This window comes from Heterodontus francisci, chromosome 1 (genome assembly GCF_036365525.1).
Source record: "Heterodontus francisci isolate sHetFra1 chromosome 1, sHetFra1.hap1, whole genome shotgun sequence".
NCBI classification, from domain to species: domain Eukaryota; kingdom Metazoa; phylum Chordata; class Chondrichthyes; order Heterodontiformes; family Heterodontidae; genus Heterodontus; species Heterodontus francisci.
Window position 1 is genome coordinate 190668679 of NC_090371.1, and position 17508 is coordinate 190686186.

At 43.2% G+C, this 17508-nt stretch overlaps 1 protein-coding gene across 1 annotated transcript in view; it reads right to left on the bottom strand.

Annotated features, from left to right (window-relative positions):
* ap1ar (adaptor related protein complex 1 associated regulatory protein) overlaps window positions 1-17508 on the bottom strand; it is a 136188-nt gene that overhangs the window by 57844 nt on the left and 60836 nt on the right. The window contains exons 2-4 of the mRNA XM_068039817.1: window positions 14199-14247; window positions 9058-9084; window positions 6118-6143 (exon numbers count right to left, since the gene is read on the bottom strand). Coding sequence (XP_067895918.1) covers window positions 6118-6143; window positions 9058-9084; window positions 14199-14247 — 102 coding nt within the window. The remainder of the gene's footprint in view (window positions 1-6117; window positions 6144-9057; window positions 9085-14198; window positions 14248-17508) is intronic.

Consider the following 17508-nt stretch of genomic DNA (forward strand, 5'->3'; position numbering starts at 1 on the left):
CTGAAGGGGTGGTAGAGGCAGGAACCTTCACAAATTTATGTATTTAGATGAGTACATGAAATGCCATAGCATACAAGGCTATGGGCCAAGTGCTGGAAAATGGGATTAGAATAGAAAGGCTTGATGTCCGGCATGGATACGGTGGGCCGAAGGGCCTGTTTCTGTGCTGTATTACTCTATGACTTTAAGACTCTATAACTGTTTAATTAGAAAAACTAAATTCTTAAACACTATGAAGATGTTAACAATATTTAAAGCAGAAAAAATTAGAGTCCTTGCAGATTTATGCTCCTGTCGGTTGTGAACAGTCCAAGGCTGCTTGAAGTCCTCACAGCCATCCAATGGGGAATAACAGGTTCTTCAACAGTGGAACAGTCCATCGTCTAATTCAGAAGTCGAAATAGTTGCTCCTTCTCCAGAGATGAATTTCAGCAATTAACAACTTGCAACAGCTTTTTATTGAGTCAATTTGGCTTTGGAATTTTTGAGAGATAAAACATTGTCATAGTCTAACAGCACTTCCTTCAGTTTAAATTATCTGAGATCTCTGTTTTGGCTTGGCTTTTTAGAATTTTGAGAGAACAACAAACAGACTAAATTCTCTTTCTTCAGTTTAAATGGTGAGAGAGATTTCCTTTCAGGTGCTAACACACAACTGTCTGTCTGTTTCTCCAGTTAGAACAGTCTGTTTCCACTATAAGCCAGTTCAAAATTAAATTGCAACAATGTACCTCTCGATCTCTGGTCCTGAATGGCTGCATCCCGGGGAACGAGAATGCACTCTTTGAAGCAGTTTTTGGAGCTTGCTGCCTCAAAGCAGTATGGGTCGCTTCCCAGCCTTAAAGGCACACCGCATTCTTCCCCAGCAAAAAACTACAGGATCATAACAAGGGGCGTATTCTGATTTTGACAGGAGCGCAGGGGCTGCATATGCCTCAGCATATGCAGACCAGGTGAATGGAGGCAGACACAAATAGCGGGGAGCCAGTCATGGCCACCTCAGGGAATTAAGTGGGACCCACGAAAGGGTGAGTGGTGCGAGGGGGACTCAGCCATTGGCACACAAGTGCTATTGAGTCAGTGTGGGTTGTGGGAGGGTGGGCAGTAAGTGCTCGAGCAGTTTAGAAGATTATCACCCACCTGGCATCATGGGGAGGGCATAAGCGGAGGGGGCAAGGCTGCCAAACGAGCACAAGGAAAGCAGCAGCTGGCAATGGGGACCGACTCATACTTTGGGTCCAGTGGTGATGAGGAGCAACACCCTCCACAAGAAGGGTAGAGCCCCGGGCATAAAGAGGGCAAAGGAGAGGGATGAGGGGCAGGAAGGACACAGAGGCCATACCCTCAGCACAGGATCTACCATCGAAGATGGAGTTACCTTGAGATGACTGGGAACCAGTGGCGCCGGAGACTGCAACTCTTTAGGGGAGCTGGTCACAGATATCAGTGCCCTCATCGCTGAAGACCTCACAACTTGTTGCACTGGTCGCCATGCCCTGCCAATAACCGTCAAAGTCTCGTGATCTTGAACTTTCTTGCCTCTGGCTCTTTCCAAGGATCAGCCGCAGACCTTGGTGGCATCTCACAAACGACTGCGCCCCACTGCATCTCGCAGGTCACTGATGCCCTATTTGCGCAAACTGGACAGTACATTCAATTCTTGAAGATGCGGTTTGCAGACACAGTGGGCAGTGGGTTTCGCCTCCATCACTGGATTCCCCCAGATGCAGGGAATCATTAATTGCTCCTACGTGGCCATCAAAGCACCCAGTGAGCGGCCAGTCAGATTTATCAACAGGAAAGGCTTCCACTCCCTCAACTTTCAGCTGGTCTGCAAACGCAACAAGAGCTTCCTCCTTGTGTGCATGTGCTTTGCTGGCAGCTGCCATGACTCCTTCATCATTTGCCAGTCCAAGCTGCCGCACCTCTTCACTTCAACTCCCAAAGTATGTGAATGAATCCTCGGGGGATAAAGGATTTCCCTTGAACAGATGGCTAATGACCCGCCCTACGAGAGCCAGAGACAGAAGCACAGAGGCGATACAACTAAAGCTATCTGCTCACTAGGACAACCACTGAGCAGGCTATCAGACTTCTGGAGATGCTGTACTGGTACCTGGACAGGTCAGGTGCCACCCTGAAATGCAAGGGGCTTGGTCATTGTAGTGGCCTGCTGTGCTCTCCATAACATGGCTCTCAAGAGTGGTGTGGACCTTGAAGGTGAGGCCCTGGAGGAAGGAGGAGGAGAAGGATATGGAAGAGGAGTAGGAAGAGGCGGCGGAGGGAGAAGATGCAGACCAGAGGTGACCCGGCTGCACAAAGAGGTGGCCAGGTCCGGTGAGGGGCTTGATGGTTTGGTCAGGATGCCAATTAACATTAGGGATCATCTTATTCAGACTCATTTCGACTGAGCCCATTTGACCCAGGGGTGACAGCACTATCTGGAACTCACTCTGAGCTGCCCGTGCTAACACTTCCATTGAGGACGCAGCATGGAACATGTAAATTCCTACCGCCATTGAAGGATACACATCTGCCCAGAGGTTTCATGGTCACATGGACCCTTGCTTGTCTTCACCACTTTATACCTCTTTTCTTGTCCCGACATTAATAAAAAGAGGCTCACACATCTGGCTTATGTCAATATTTACATGGTGCTCATAAAAAGAAAACAGTGCACAGTTGCATGTAAAAGATACCCCAGTAACCGACTTACTGCTCTGCCTGAGGTGGTGTCCTCTGCCCTTGGCTATCTACACAATGCTCACCTTGTGGCCTTGGAGCAGGTGGAGGCAGCCTGCTCACTTGTCTCTGCCAGTGGCTGAGATGCACGTGGCGGTCATCCTGGTCGTAAAGGTGACTGTTGTGGCATCTCCAGAGGCTACTGCATCATTGCAGGGACAGCCTCCGTCACGGCATCCTGCTGCAGAGATGATCCCTCCGTTAGAGGGACCAAAGAGCCTGATGATGCCCGAGGGGTGGCGCCTCATCTACCTCGGTGACTGCCTCAGCCCTTGGTTGGCGCTCCAGATGTTTGGAGGGGAGCACCAGCTGGGGCACAAATGACATTCGATCCAGACATCCTGCGCTATTACCATTGACTGGTCAAGGTTACATAGTTTGGAATGCATCCTGTGAACGTCAGTGTGCAGTTCCTCCATGCACTCCAAGTGCTGTTGCATATGACGCTCCATGAGGATGGCCACAATCTAAATGGAGAAGCTCATGCGTTCAAAGTCCTAAAACATGGTGGCGCACATGAGCTGGATGGACTCCTCCATTCTCAGCCCATGACCGCACAATGCCTCAGGGAACTCTGAGGCGGTAGCACATCGGTTTCTGCTGGTCTAGGTAGAGCCTCTTTCCTGTTACTCCTGAGTCATGCTGAGCAGGGCTGTGTCTGTCCTCCATCCTCCGCGGGGGACTGCCCACAGCTGCCTCTGGTACCTCCTCCAGCACACTAGTGCTGTGCTGTGATGGCCAGTAACAGAGGGGAGGTGAAGTGTGGGACAATTGGGGAATGGGAAATTGGGGTTACATTTGCTGGTATCAGAGTCAAATGAGTCATGAGTTGATCAGGGACAGCCTGGTCAGAAAGGAGTATGTGTTGGTTGTGTCCACCTACTTATCCTCAGCTGGTTGCTGTACACCTGGTGGAAAGGACTGTACCTTCATGATGCTGAAGTTGTGCAGCATGCAGACCATGATGAATCCTGACACGCTCTGCTGAACACTGCAGGACTGTTCCAGAGCAATTTAGGCAACAGAAGTGTCGTTTAAGCACTTCAATGGTTTTCTCTTTCTCATTTTGTGTGGCAGCATGGCTGTCACTGTCTGCATCCTGCGCACTTGGGCATGGATTGCACACAGGAGTCATCAGCCATGTGGTCAGTGAATAGCCTGTGTCACCCTATAGGTACCCTCTGGTTTGTCATGATGGGTCAAGTACAGATGGTACAGCGGACCGCCACATGACTGCTGCCAGGATACCGAACAATGACATGCATGATTCGCTGCCTATGGTCGCACACCAGCTGGACGGTGAGGGAGTGGAATCCCTTCTGGTTGCAGTACACCCCAGAGTTCACATGCAGTACTTGCAAAGCAACGTGTGCGCAGTCAATGGCACTCTGCAACACGTGGAAGGCAATGAGGTCCTCGACCTGTTCTGAGGTTGCAGCAGGTAGCAGATTTCAGTGAACACCTCCTCAGTGAAGTAATGACATCTGACATACTGTTCCTTGCTGAGGTTGAAATAGGAGAATTGCTCCCTGAGCACCCTGGTCGGATATGGCCTCCTGCTGATAGCCCTTCTACCCCTCCTCCAGCAGCTTGTCCTGATCTGTGTTATCTCTGCTCACTCTCCCTGTAGTCCAAGAGGGGTACAAACTACTGCATCCATGTTTTGTGCAGAACCCTTGAAGTCAGGACTATAGCCTTCACAGCATGCCCTGTAGACTTCAGTAACTTTAAATAATGGCATAAACCACCAAATACTTCTACAAACTCAGCAAAAACCAGTAGAAATCAATCAGCAACTAACCGGAAAGTAGTTGATGATCCCTTTAAATAGCACTGGTGGGGAGTGGGGGGGTGGGGTCCTTACAGCTGAACATGCATTCAGCAGCAGGATGAATTTAAGATGGGGCATTTAGCTGAAGCGTTGAACTCTAAAATAGCAGCGCTCGTGTCAAATCAGCATTATGCCAGCGGCCACGCCCTAAGTATACGCTACAGACTCCTGCTCAGGTCTGTAAATAAGACCCGATCCTAGCCCGACAGAACCCCATCCAACCCAGAGTCCTTCCATTTTTTCCTACGCCCCACCCGACCATCAGTTAACCTACCTTCCGTTTTTCACTTTGTTACTTACCTGCACAAGCTTAAAAGCACAAAATCACCTTTAAAGTCAAAAAAGTAAATTAATATTAGAGTCACTTACCTGAGGTGGTGATACAGCGGGTCCGATCCAGCCCGACCCCGACACGTCGTTGGGTTCGGGTTGGGTAGCAGACCTTTAGTGTACGCCTGTGCTGCGAACATCATTTTGGAAACAAAACAGCATTGTAGCCCTGAAGAAATGAGTGCTGCAAATCCAAATTTTGCGACCCAAATATGCGCTACCTTCCAGGATTTTAAACTATCCTAATCTTTTGTACAACAACATTAACACCTGCCACCACCCCGCCCCCCACCCCCCCCCCCCCCCCGCATCCAGCCGTCCATTTTATGTGACTTTCTTCCTCTGCCTCAAATTCCCAACGCATCAGCTCATTTTAAACATAGCAAAGCTTAATATGAAAACCAGAATCAATGGAAAAGCTGATTTCATTATTTGTCAGGATTAGAACTGTGAACATTCAAACAGTGCCAGTTTATTGAACAATTCAAGATTCATAGGTATGTTCAGTTTGGAAGACTGCCCAAATTTAAAGTTTTGCTGTCAAGACTGAGTAGCTGAGAAATTACGGTTGTTTGTTGGAGCAACATAAGATGCTTTTGTAATATTCCTTTGTCTGCCATTTTAGCACCAGTGTTAATTCATTTCAACCAACCACTGCTTTTTCATAGATCAACCTCATCTATCCATGTTTTCACATATTCCTTAATTCCTTCCCTTTCTACAAACATGCCCAATTGTCTCTTGAATCCATTTGTATGTAAGCTTCAGCAACCTTCTCTGATCATTTTTTCCATAATTCTCTTACCTTTTCAGTGGAAAGGTTGTGCCTGACTCCTTTTTAAATTCCTAACTGATCATCGGTTGGCAACAACAGAAACATAAGTAGCGCAAGCATTCCTGAGCTTGAGGGAGAGGAAATAAAATCATCCTCTACATACAATTAACTAGGTCATCATTCAGAAATAGGTGATTATCACCTTCCATGAGTTTGAGACTATATAGTGAGCAGAAGATTTCTGTACCTCTGCATGTGTAGGACCTCGAAAGGAAAGAACATTTGTTTGAGTGACCATTATGTACAGGTTAAAAGAGAAGGAATCTTTAATTTAAATGTTAAGCTGAATGATATAGCTAATTCCTGTGGATACACAAAGAAGTTAGGATTCAGCTTCAAAGCGTACTCCTTCAATTATACCACTTTTCAAGCTTCTTACCTCTGGTTGAATACTGGGCTTTCAGCCTGTAAAAATAAAACAAAAATCACAAAACTCACAATAGGTTTCTACTTTAAAATGCTTAAAGAATCATTTTTTTGCCCATCTTGTGTCATACATTTTAAACTTTTGCATATAAGACAGCTTGTTTCCCCTGTTTATAAATTACTGTAACGTTTGCAAATTATTAGAATCCATGCCTTACAGCTTGTAGCACAGTAAATGTATGCATTAATAAAGGACAGTGTTAACAATATGATTTCCATTTCAGAAGCAGCAAGCCACAATCAATACTAAAAATAAATATTCAAGAATAATTTCATTTATATTTTATGTTAATAGGAGACAAAATGTTTATGCTCCAAATCAAACTGTCAAAATTAATTCTAATACCTGTAACATAAAAATTATCTTTACTTGCATAAAGATCCTTAAAAGGATGATTTTTTTTTTTAACGTTACATCATGAAAACTAAGCAAATTTTGTGTGTTCATTTTGTTTTAACAAATATCAAGCAAATACTAAACAAAAAGCAGAGCAAATTTGCAGCATCTATTCTCTATTGTAAGCTCATGATTTAGTTATTCAACTGAGCCAGCAATTGGTGATGACACACAGTACTCTTGTTCATCACGGCTGGAGTGCGACTTTTGCAGGCGTAGCCTCTGGACACCATTAGGGCTGGTCCTATTCCAATAGCAATCCTTGCCTCGGAAATGTATTAGGTGATGAAACTCAAATATTCTGAGGATGCTCCATGTGTTTGGAAAATGTCTTCCTTGAAAGGGAAAAATATCTTTTCTTTCTCTAGTGTTTCACTGCATAACACAAGAACGCAAGAAATAGGACCAGGAGTAGACTATATAGTCCATCGAGCCTGCTCCGCCATTCAAAATGATCATGGTTGATCTCAGGATTCAACTCCATTTTCCCACCTGCTCGCCATCCCCCTTGATTGACTGAGACACCAAAAATCTGTCTATCCCAGCCTTAAATGTATTTAACGATGGAACATCCACAACCCTCTGTGGTAGAGAATTTCAAAGATTCACAACCCTTTGAGTGAAGTAATTTCTCCCCATCTCAGTCCTAAATGATCGGCCCATTATCCTGAGACTGTGCCTCCGTGTTTTAGATTCCCCGACCAGCAGAAATAATCTCTTCGCGTCTACCCTATCCAGCCCCTTTAGAATCTTCTATGTTTCAATGAGATCACTTCTTATTCTTCACTTTAGAAATTAACTTTAGAAAAACTTTAGAAATTAAAGGTCTTACACCAGATTAAATTGTGTCACTAATATTAGAACCTTACAAGTTTTTCCAACTGTAAATCTGGAAATGGTTATAAGGTCTTTATTTTTGCAAATTTCAAGTCAGTCTTTTGCCATAATTTTTTTTATTCATTCATGGGAAAGGGTGTCACTGGCTAGGACAGCATTTATTGCCCATCCCAATTGCCCTGAGAAGGTGGTGATAACCGCCTTCTTGAACAGCTGCAGTCCTTTCAGTGTAGGTAAACCCCAGTGCTATTAGGTAGGGAGTTCCGGGACTCTGACCTAGTGACGATGAAGGAACGGTGACATCATTTCCAAGTCAGGATGATGTGTAACTTGGAGGGAAACTAGCAGGTGAAGGTGTTCCCATGCATCTGTTGGCCTTGTTCTAAAATTGTGAATGTTTGTCATATTTATTTTAAAATTGCATAAAAATATTGGGGAAAGTGCACAGTAGTTGTATTTCAGCTATTTCTATTAAACAAAATCATGAACACAATATAAAATCACTAACAGTGACATGCAGTGTTATTCGCATAACTATTCATGTAGCAGTATCAATGCACAGCAAATGGTATTATTGTAATTTGATTTACAGTATCAGTAGTGTGAAACAGGGTATGTTTAATATCTTATATTCAATCCTTAGCCTAATACCTTTTCAAATCCCAGTGTAAGGTCGCTTGGCCATTTGCAGTGACCACCAGTTTGGCACGCAGCAGTCTTAACTTTGCTGTTGTGTAAAGTGATGAGCATAACCTAAGACATCTCGTTACGTAAAAAAAAACTTTAAGGACTGCATCCATGTGCTTCATAGCTTCTACTGCAGTCTGTTTTCACTCAGGCAGAACACTGCTAGAGTCTGGAAGCTACCAAGAACAATATTTTTAAGAGATCTGCCTGTGCACATCACTTTACACAACAAGGGTCAAAGGTGTATTATAACTAAGCAAATTTTTCCATCAGGCTCACTCTTGTAAAAACATTGCCCTGCAAAATTACCCAAGTTACACTACAAGCGAATATAGTTCTCTGTCCAACACATTCACCATATTGCAGAACCATTAACCTCACCATTTGTCAGAGAACTACTATCCCACACAGGTTAAAATATTTTGGTACCATCTTCACTGGTTGTCACTTATATTTTATGACCATGATACCAAAATGGGATGACCAATTATCACAGGCTTTATTTATGCTATATATCTTATACATTTGTATGCAATCACTAACGGATCAATACAGGATAGAAGCTATCTCAATATTGTTGTTAATTGTTAAGAGAACTAGGAAAATATTTTGTAAGAAAACAAAGTAAAACGACGTCACTTTAGTATAGTTAAGGAAAAATAATTCTAAATGCTTTTCCCATTTCTTCTGAAAAATAAATCCTAGAATTAATTCAAACAAAATCACAGAAATTAATGCTTGGAAACACGAGGCCTGCAGATACTGATTTTCAAGTACCAAAATTTGACACAAAGACAACAGAATTTCCAGCATTGTTTCAGGTTTAGACCTTGTGTCTAGCCACAATTGTAGTGATTAGATATGTCTCATAGTGATCTCATGAGTCTGCTGGGAACACAGCTGTGACAGTTAACGCTAATAGACAATAAGTGCACTTTGACAGATTCCCCAAGGGAACCGATGTAAACGTACCTCATCACTCTCCACCAAATTCTCAAACTGTAAATAAGCAGAGTGGTGGTTAATTTTAACTTAGTGTCATACATCATGAAGAGAAGCTTTTTCTATACAATCTGATATATGGGACTCAGTGGTCAAAGGACATTAGACAGAAATTTTGTACATAAGAGAACAGTGTGCCAAGTCAAAGCTCCCCAGTTTCTGTGAAAGGCATAAAGAAGTTGACCACAGCAAGTCTTCCCTACAGAAATCAAAAAGGTCAACTTTGTTATATAGTAATAATAATTTTAAACATTAGAAACAGGTGTTACAATAAGGATTCAAAAGTAATAAGGCGACGACTACATGTAGGTAATTTAGACCATAATGTATTGCAATACAATCACCACAACCACACCCTCAAAAAACAAGCACATCTATCAATGCACCAGCTATCAGCATCTAGAGATCCATTATTAGCACATCTCAACAGTGATGCCTAGTGAAGGAACTTCATTTTAATTCAGGTTTTGCACTTAACTATCTGTCAGATTACCATGACTGGATGGATTGCTGTTCTGCACCTCCAACTGGTGAAACAATTTGGATGGCGCATGGTGTGCTCATATACTGTGGTCAGGAAGACAGTGGCAATATAGTCAGCCTTTATGGTAAGTTGTGCTGCTCATATACCATTCGCGAGAAGACTTAGAGCCCTTGCCATCAGTTGTCAAAGGACTAGCTAGTCACTGATCTGTTTTGTGGGGAGGGGAGGAGGGGGAAAATCTCTATGGGGTTGAGGTGATTCCAAGGTGATACAATTGATAACAGAAGCTGAAAACAAAGTCAACCCTTTGTGGCAGACTGAATAATCCAATACCTGAACCAGGCAGTCTGCGATACCCCAGGGTACAGTTGATGATTGAGCAACCAGTCTGAGTCATTAACGGCACATGGTGCAATAAATCTGTCACTGGGATTCTTTGTTCTTGGCTCTAGATAAGCCTGTAAGCCAATGACTTCGAGTAAGCCAGTCCTTAATGGATAAATAGTGCTAGATGGTGTTATATAGCAGTTTTACCTTGAAAGTGCAAGACTTCAGCCCAGCACAAAACTAATTAGAATTACAAATATAGTACACATCAGGATTTCTAGATTTTTTAAAAAACAAATTATTTTCTTCTATATAAAAAGGGGAGTTACTTTTAACAAAAACCTTTCTTCCACTTTAAGTATCAGAAGTTTCAGATATATTGCAGTCCTCAAGAACTGGCAATGATGCTATAATGAAAGCACAGATTACATCAATTTGGCCTCCAGCTTAGCATGCTAGGATGTTCTTTCTGAAGGGTTCAAGTACGAGGATACAAGGAAATGTTTGTAGCATAAAAGTGCACTGATTGAGGTCAGCTATTTGGCTCCTACAGTACACAGTGCGCACAAAGCCTTCGTGCCCTTCAGATGATGAAATAGCAAAAATTTGAAGGCTGACCACTTGCTAATAATAAGACACTTTGTAAAAATTTATGCATATCTGCTAGCATTGTATAAGTTTATCTCACATACTCCACTTTTATCCCCTCGTTTTACCCCTTGAGCCTGTTCCACCATTCAGTACGATCATGGCTGATCTTCTGCCTCAACCCCACTTTCTCGCCCACTCCCAATATCCCTCGATTCCCAGAGACACCAAAAATCAATCTGTCTGGGCTTTGAATATACTCAACAATGTAGCATCCACAACACCCAGGGGATAGAGAATTCCAAAGATTCACAACCCTCTGAGTGAAGAAATTTCTCATTTCAGTCCTAAATGATCAACTCCTTATCCTGAGACTGTGCCCAGATTTCCCAGGCAGGGGAAACATCCTCGTAGCATCGACCCCGTCAAGCCCTTTCAGAATCCTGTGCGTTTCAATGAGATCACCTCTCATTCTTCTAAATTCCAGAGTGTATAGGACCAATTTACTCAGCCTCTCATCAGAGGACAACCCTCTCATCCCAGGAACAAATCTAGTGAACCTTCACTGTACCACCTCCAAGGTAAGTATATCCTTCCGTAGCTATGGAGACCAGAACTGCACACAGTACTCCTGGTGTGGTCTCATCAAAGCCCTATACAATTGTAGCAAGACTTCCTTATTTTTGTACTGCAATCCCCTTGCTCCTTAACGAATGTCTTTTGGAAATCCACATATACTACTATAGACAGTAGGATGTTTCCCCTGGCTGGTGAGGCCAGAACCAAGGGAAATAAGCCGGAATTTTACTCTCATTAGACAGGAGCCATCCACCGACCAAAAAGTTGGTGATGATCATTCCATTTCCACCGGCCTGGGGATCCAGATCATATTTTACGGTCCCCAGGCTCTTAATTGGTCTGCAGGCACGACTTCCACCTCAGTGAGGCAGGAAGTCCCGCCTAATGGAGCTGCTGGCCAATCTGCGAGCTGGCAGCTCTTAGTCCCAGCTGCGCCACCAGGACCAGTGGCCACTGCTGGGACTGCAACCCAGCTTCAAGAAGAGGAAGGACTAAATGCCTGCTACCCAACCCGAACCCGAAGGGACCCAACGGCATGTGCCCGGTTCGGGCTGGGTCCGGGACACACAGTATTATTTGGACTTGAAAGGTTGTTTAAAAAGATGAAAATTGGAGCCACGAAGTCAGTGATTGTTTGGTCATGAGTTAAACAGAAACCCATGGAGCTGTGCCCAGACAGATTGTGCCACACTGTACCAGTATCTGCATTGCTTAAAATAAACATAGCAATTGCCTGAAGGCTCAGAAAATGTTATACATTACCTAGACTCCTGCTTTACAGGTTGAAATACTTGCTGCAAGTTTATTCAGTGAGCAGCTGAGATGCAAAGACCAGGAAGGTCCTCAGTGATTAATTATTATAAATATACAGCATTTATATAAAAATATAAAATGGTCACTGTCAGGACTCTAGTCTACACACATACAGAACTATACTGTTTGTGTGTAGACTAGAGTCCTGACAGTGACCATTTTATATTTTTTATATAAATACTGTATATTTTATCATAATGAATCATTCAGGACCTTCCTCCTGGTCTCTGCATCTCAGTTGTGCACTGGATAAACTTGCGAGTATTTCAACCTGTGAAGTAGGAGTCTAGGAGGTAATGTATATTTTCACTTAAGGGCCTTGAATGACCTGGGGCGGACGGGCCTTTTTGCACCACTGCCGCCCTGTGTAAAATGGCAGTGGAGGCGGTAGCAGGTTGGGAAGGGCCCCCCGAGCCTCCCACTCCATTATATGCGCCCCTCCACCCTCGCCACCATCCTGCTCTTTTCAGGGGGGGGGGGGGGGGAGGGGGGGGCGGGGAAAGAGGGTGGGAATGGTGGTTGGTGTAAAGTTCTGGCCATAGGCTCAGAATAAGGGGTAAGCCATTTAAGACTGAGATAAGGAGGAATTTCTTCACTCAGAGGGTGGTGAATCTTTGGAATTCTCTATCCCAGAGGGCTGTGGAAGCTCAATCATTGAACAAGTTCAGGTCAGAAATCGATACACTCCGGATACTAATGACATCAAGGGATATGGGAATAGGGCAGGAAAGTGGCACTGAGGTAGATGATCAGCCTTGATCTAAATGAATGGTGCAGCAAACTTGACAGGCTGAATGGCCTACTCCTGCTCCTATGTTTCTACATCTACTGGCTCCCCTTTATCTATCCTACTTGCTACATCCTCAAAAAACTCCAATAAATTTGTCAAACACTATATCCTTTGCATAAGACCATGTTGACTTTGTCTGATCATACTAAGGTTTCCTCAGTGCATTAAGAGTTCCTTAACACAAGGAGGTAGCCCATGAGGTCCTGGAGATTTGTCAGCTTTTAGTCCCTTATGCTTCTCTAATACATTTTCTCTGCTTATATTACTTTAAGTTTTTATTTATTTATTGATACAGCACTGAAACAGGCCCTTCGGCCCACCGAGTCTGTGCCGACCATCAACCACCCATTTATACTAATCCTACATTAATCCCATATTCCTACCCCATCCCCGCCTTTACTCAATTCCCCTACCACCTACCTATACTAGGGGCAATTTATAATGGCCAATTTACCTATCAACCTGCAAGTCTTTGGCTGTAGGAGGAAACCGGAGCACCCGGCGAAAACCCACGCAGTCACAGGGAGAACTTGCAAACTCCGCACAGGCAGTACCCAGAATTGAACCCGGGTCGCTGGAGCTGTGAGGCTACGGTGCTAACCACTGCGCCGCCCTCACTCTTATAAGCCCCTTTGGTTTCCCTCTATTTCTGATATGTAATTTGTTTCTTTTACTGTGAGGACAGACACAAAATATTGGTTCTACCTCTGTTATTTCCTCAATCTTCATGATAATTTCTCCTATCTCTGCATATAAGGGACCCGAGTAAACTTTAGCTACTCTCCTTTTATATGCTTGTAAAAGATGTTTCAATCTGCTTCAATATTCCTGGCTAATTTATTCATTCTATTTTTTTTCCCCTTTTTAATCAACTTTTTGGTCGTCTCCAAAGGCCACAAGAAATCTCCTGACTGGCTCAAAAGGTTTTCAAACAAAAACTAGAAAAATTGCTGAAACAGTGAATGTACTGATTGTGTAAAAACAGGTTCAAGGCCTTGTGTAGCCTGAAGCCAAGACTGTGCACAATGCTCAATTCTCTATTGATCAATCACTAACAGCAGCTACTCTCTAATAAAACTCATTCACTTTTTTTATTGGAGTGGGTGGGGGGAGATGAATTTAAAAAAAAAAATCACTAAATTATGCCAATTTACTTCAAGGATTTGCAATCAGCAGTTAGGTTCACTAAGAACTGGGCTGATTCCGAGATCATTCCTCCAAGGCACGGGACAATAGTTAAGCTTGCAGTAGATCACAATGGAAAATGCAAACAAGTGTCACACCAGTGAACGGGATTTAAAAAAAAATCAATTTGGCATGCAGAAATATTATTTATACCTTTCCAATGGCAACATTAAATGATGAAGCAATGCAGTCTTCTACAGGCATGTTAATTGCATCAAATGCAAAATCTGTTGTGCTCAATTTTTACAGTAATTTACTCAGCCATCTTTGTCACTGCACAGTATTAGTCAATAAGGTGAATGGTGTGCAAATCAGATGATGTGTAATAAATGGCATATCACATACCTCTATAGTAAAGTGCTCCCCAATAGAACTGGTTTTAAAATACTTTGATCTAGAGAAAACAAAGATTTTGTTAAGTTTTGCTTGTTCACTATATGATGCCTCAGATAACTAACTAGGCAGCCACACAGCAATCAACATTGTGACTAGTTTTTATACTGTACAAGGCAAATAAGATGAGTCTAGATGATGGCACTTGCTAACCACTGTGAAATACAGCAGAGTGCATACATGACATTTTTGGTTATTTCTTTTGACTGATGCATTGTGTGTTTCCTCCAACAATTTTCATGGTAAATTCATTGTTTATATAGATTGCCAACACAATTTCACTTGTTATTAATGTCACCAATAGGCTTATTTACCAAAACATTCAAGGAAAAAACAAATCACACTTCACATATCATTATGCTTTAATGCTGCACAATAATCTTTCTTCACCACAAATTGCTTGCAGCACTACCATCATCACTGTCACGAGGGAACACACTTGCAATCATCAACATTTCAGCTTGATATTATACACCTAGTCATGTTCTCAACAACTTGCAATTTTATAGCATTTAAAATGTAGAAAAGATGCTTCACAGAGGCGTAACAGAAAATATGACTTATGACTTTAAATGAATGCTGAGCCAAAGGAGGAAATATTAGAAGGGGTGACTAAAAGTTTGGTCAAAGAGGTAGGGTTTCAGAAGGAAAGGAAGGTGGAGCAAACATCAGAAGACCAGCCTTGGTGGCTGAAAGTTTGGGACATACACAAAAGGCCAGAGGTACAAAGTGCTTCAGGGGTTGTAGAGCTGAAGGAGGTTGCAGAGATAGGTAGTCAAGGCCATGAAAGGTTTTAAACTCAAGGTTGTTCATTTTAAGTTAAAGACATTGGGAGACCAAGAGTGGGATAGGATATGAGCAGCAGATATTTGCATGAGCTGGTGTTATTGAGCATGGAAGGAAGGCTGGTTGGCGAGGAGAGTATTGGCATAGTCAACTCTGGAGGTGAGAAAGGCAAATGGGCCAAGGTAGGAATGGAAATGAGCAATGTTGGAAATCAAAAAAGACAGAGATAGCTAATTATCTGATTCAACCCAAAAACATGGCTGGGAGGGAGATGGAATCAGTGGCAAGAGTACAGAGTTTGTAGCTGGGGCTGAAGAGGATGACTTTAATCTTCCTAATGTTTAAATGGAGAGTGTTGCTGGACAAGCAGTATAACACACAGGCAGTGGAGAGGTTGAGAGGGGTGGTGCAGAGGTAGAGTTGGTTGCTTTCAAAGTTTATGTGGAAGCTAATCCCATAGTTTCAGATGTTGCCAACTGGTAGAATGTAGATAAAAAGATAGAACCATGGGGTGGTACTCCAGGGGTAATAGCACAGGAGCAAAAATAAAAGTGCTTTTGGCTACGATTAGATAGGCAAGAATAAAATCAAGCAAAGGCTGGCCTCAGGGGAGGCTGGAGGCATTGATCATGTCAAAGACTGCAGAGAGGTGGAGAAAGACACGGAGGGATAATGCAACAGTCACAGAGGATGTCATTTGTGACCTTGATTAGGGCCATTACAGTGCTGTGGCAAGGAGATAAAACTGATTGGAGAGGTTCAAACATGACGTTGTGGGAGAGATAGGCATAGATTTGGAAGGTGACAATATGTTAAAGGATTTTAGAGAAGAAAATTGGAAAATGACCAAGATGGAAAAGAGCAAGAAGTTTACTGCGTACAAGGGCATCAACGGTGAAGGTGAAAGAATAGCTAAGCAGATTGATAGCTGCAAAAGTATTGTAGCGATTAGAGGGCCAAATGTTAGCTAGCTGGCAGCTTGAAAGTTCACTTGTAATGACTTGGGGGAAGTGTTTTTTTGAGGGATGGTCACAGAAGAAAGTGGGGTTTGGAGGGGGTAGGATGATGTTGCTGGTTGGGCACACAAGAAGTGGTCTAGTGATTGTGGGAGTAGAGAGGCCATGTGAGATGGCAAGGTCAAAAGGGAGGCTATGAATAGACGTAGGGGAGTTTTAATGGAGGGACAGGTTTAGGGAGGACAGAAGGGCAGTGCAATCAGAGGAGAGAGGGCAAGATGAAGTGAGATCTCATCAGGTACAAGTTTTGAAGGACAAAATTTGTAACTATGTTACCAAAGGTAAGCAAAAGAATCTGTAAAATGCACAGAAGCTTTTGGAATTATTTCAATATTTAATCAGTCCTTGAACGAAAAGACTGGGGGGGTGGTGGTGGCGGTGGGGGGCTAGAGGTGTGAAGACAGAAAAAAAGTGTTTTAAAAAAATTATTCGTTCATGGGATGCGAGCGTCGTTGGCAAGGCCAGCATTTGTCGCCCTTGAAACAGCGATGGTGAGCCACCTTTTTGAACTGCTGCATGGTGTTGGCACACCCACAGTGGTTAGGGAGGGAGTTTCAGGATTTTGTCCTATGAGGAAAGGTTGGGCCTATACACATTGGAGTTTAGAAGAATGAGAACTGATCTTATTGGAATATATAAAATTCTGAGGAGGTTTGACAGGGTAGGTGCGGACAGGATGTTTCCCCTCGTGGGGAAATCTAGAACGGGGGAGGGGGGGAAAACAGATTCAGAATAGAGGGTATCCCCTACAGAAGAGGAGGAATTTCTTCTCTGAGAGTCGTTAATCCTTGCAATTCTCTCCCTCAGAGAGCAGTGGGGTAAATATATTCAAAGCTGAGTTAGACAGATTTTTGGTCTACAAGGGAGTCAAGGATTATGGGGGGCAGACAGGAAAGTGGAGCTGAGGCCAGATTAGATCAGTCTTGATCCTATTGAATGGTGGAGCAGGCTCGAGGGGTCGAATGGCCTACTCCATCTCCTATTTATGTTCTTATGTTCTGACTCAGACAGCGAAGGAATGACAACAGTTCAAATTCCAGGATGGCATGTGACTTGGAAGGCAACTTGCAGGTGGTGGTGTTCCCATGTACCTGCTGCCCTTGTCCTTCTAGGTGGTAGAGTTCATGGGTTTGGAAGGTGCTGTCCAAGGAAGCTTGGTGAGTTGCTGCAGTGCACCTTGTACTGCATAGTACTCCATTTGCATTGCTGAGGGTGCCTCCAAATTTTTATTTTATTTCATATTGTCACGATGGATTACATTGTTTAGATGAAAAGCAGCTGCACAATACTGATACTGTTGAGTAGTTAGACACACTTCTTGTGCAGCTGCTGAAAACTGTAATACCCTGTAAACACTATTTTTAATTGTAAAGAGAATACAATATGTCAATGTTCAGTGTAATGATCTGTGAGAGTAAGTTTGTGAATCACAATTAGAAATTTCAATTAGTGATTTCAAG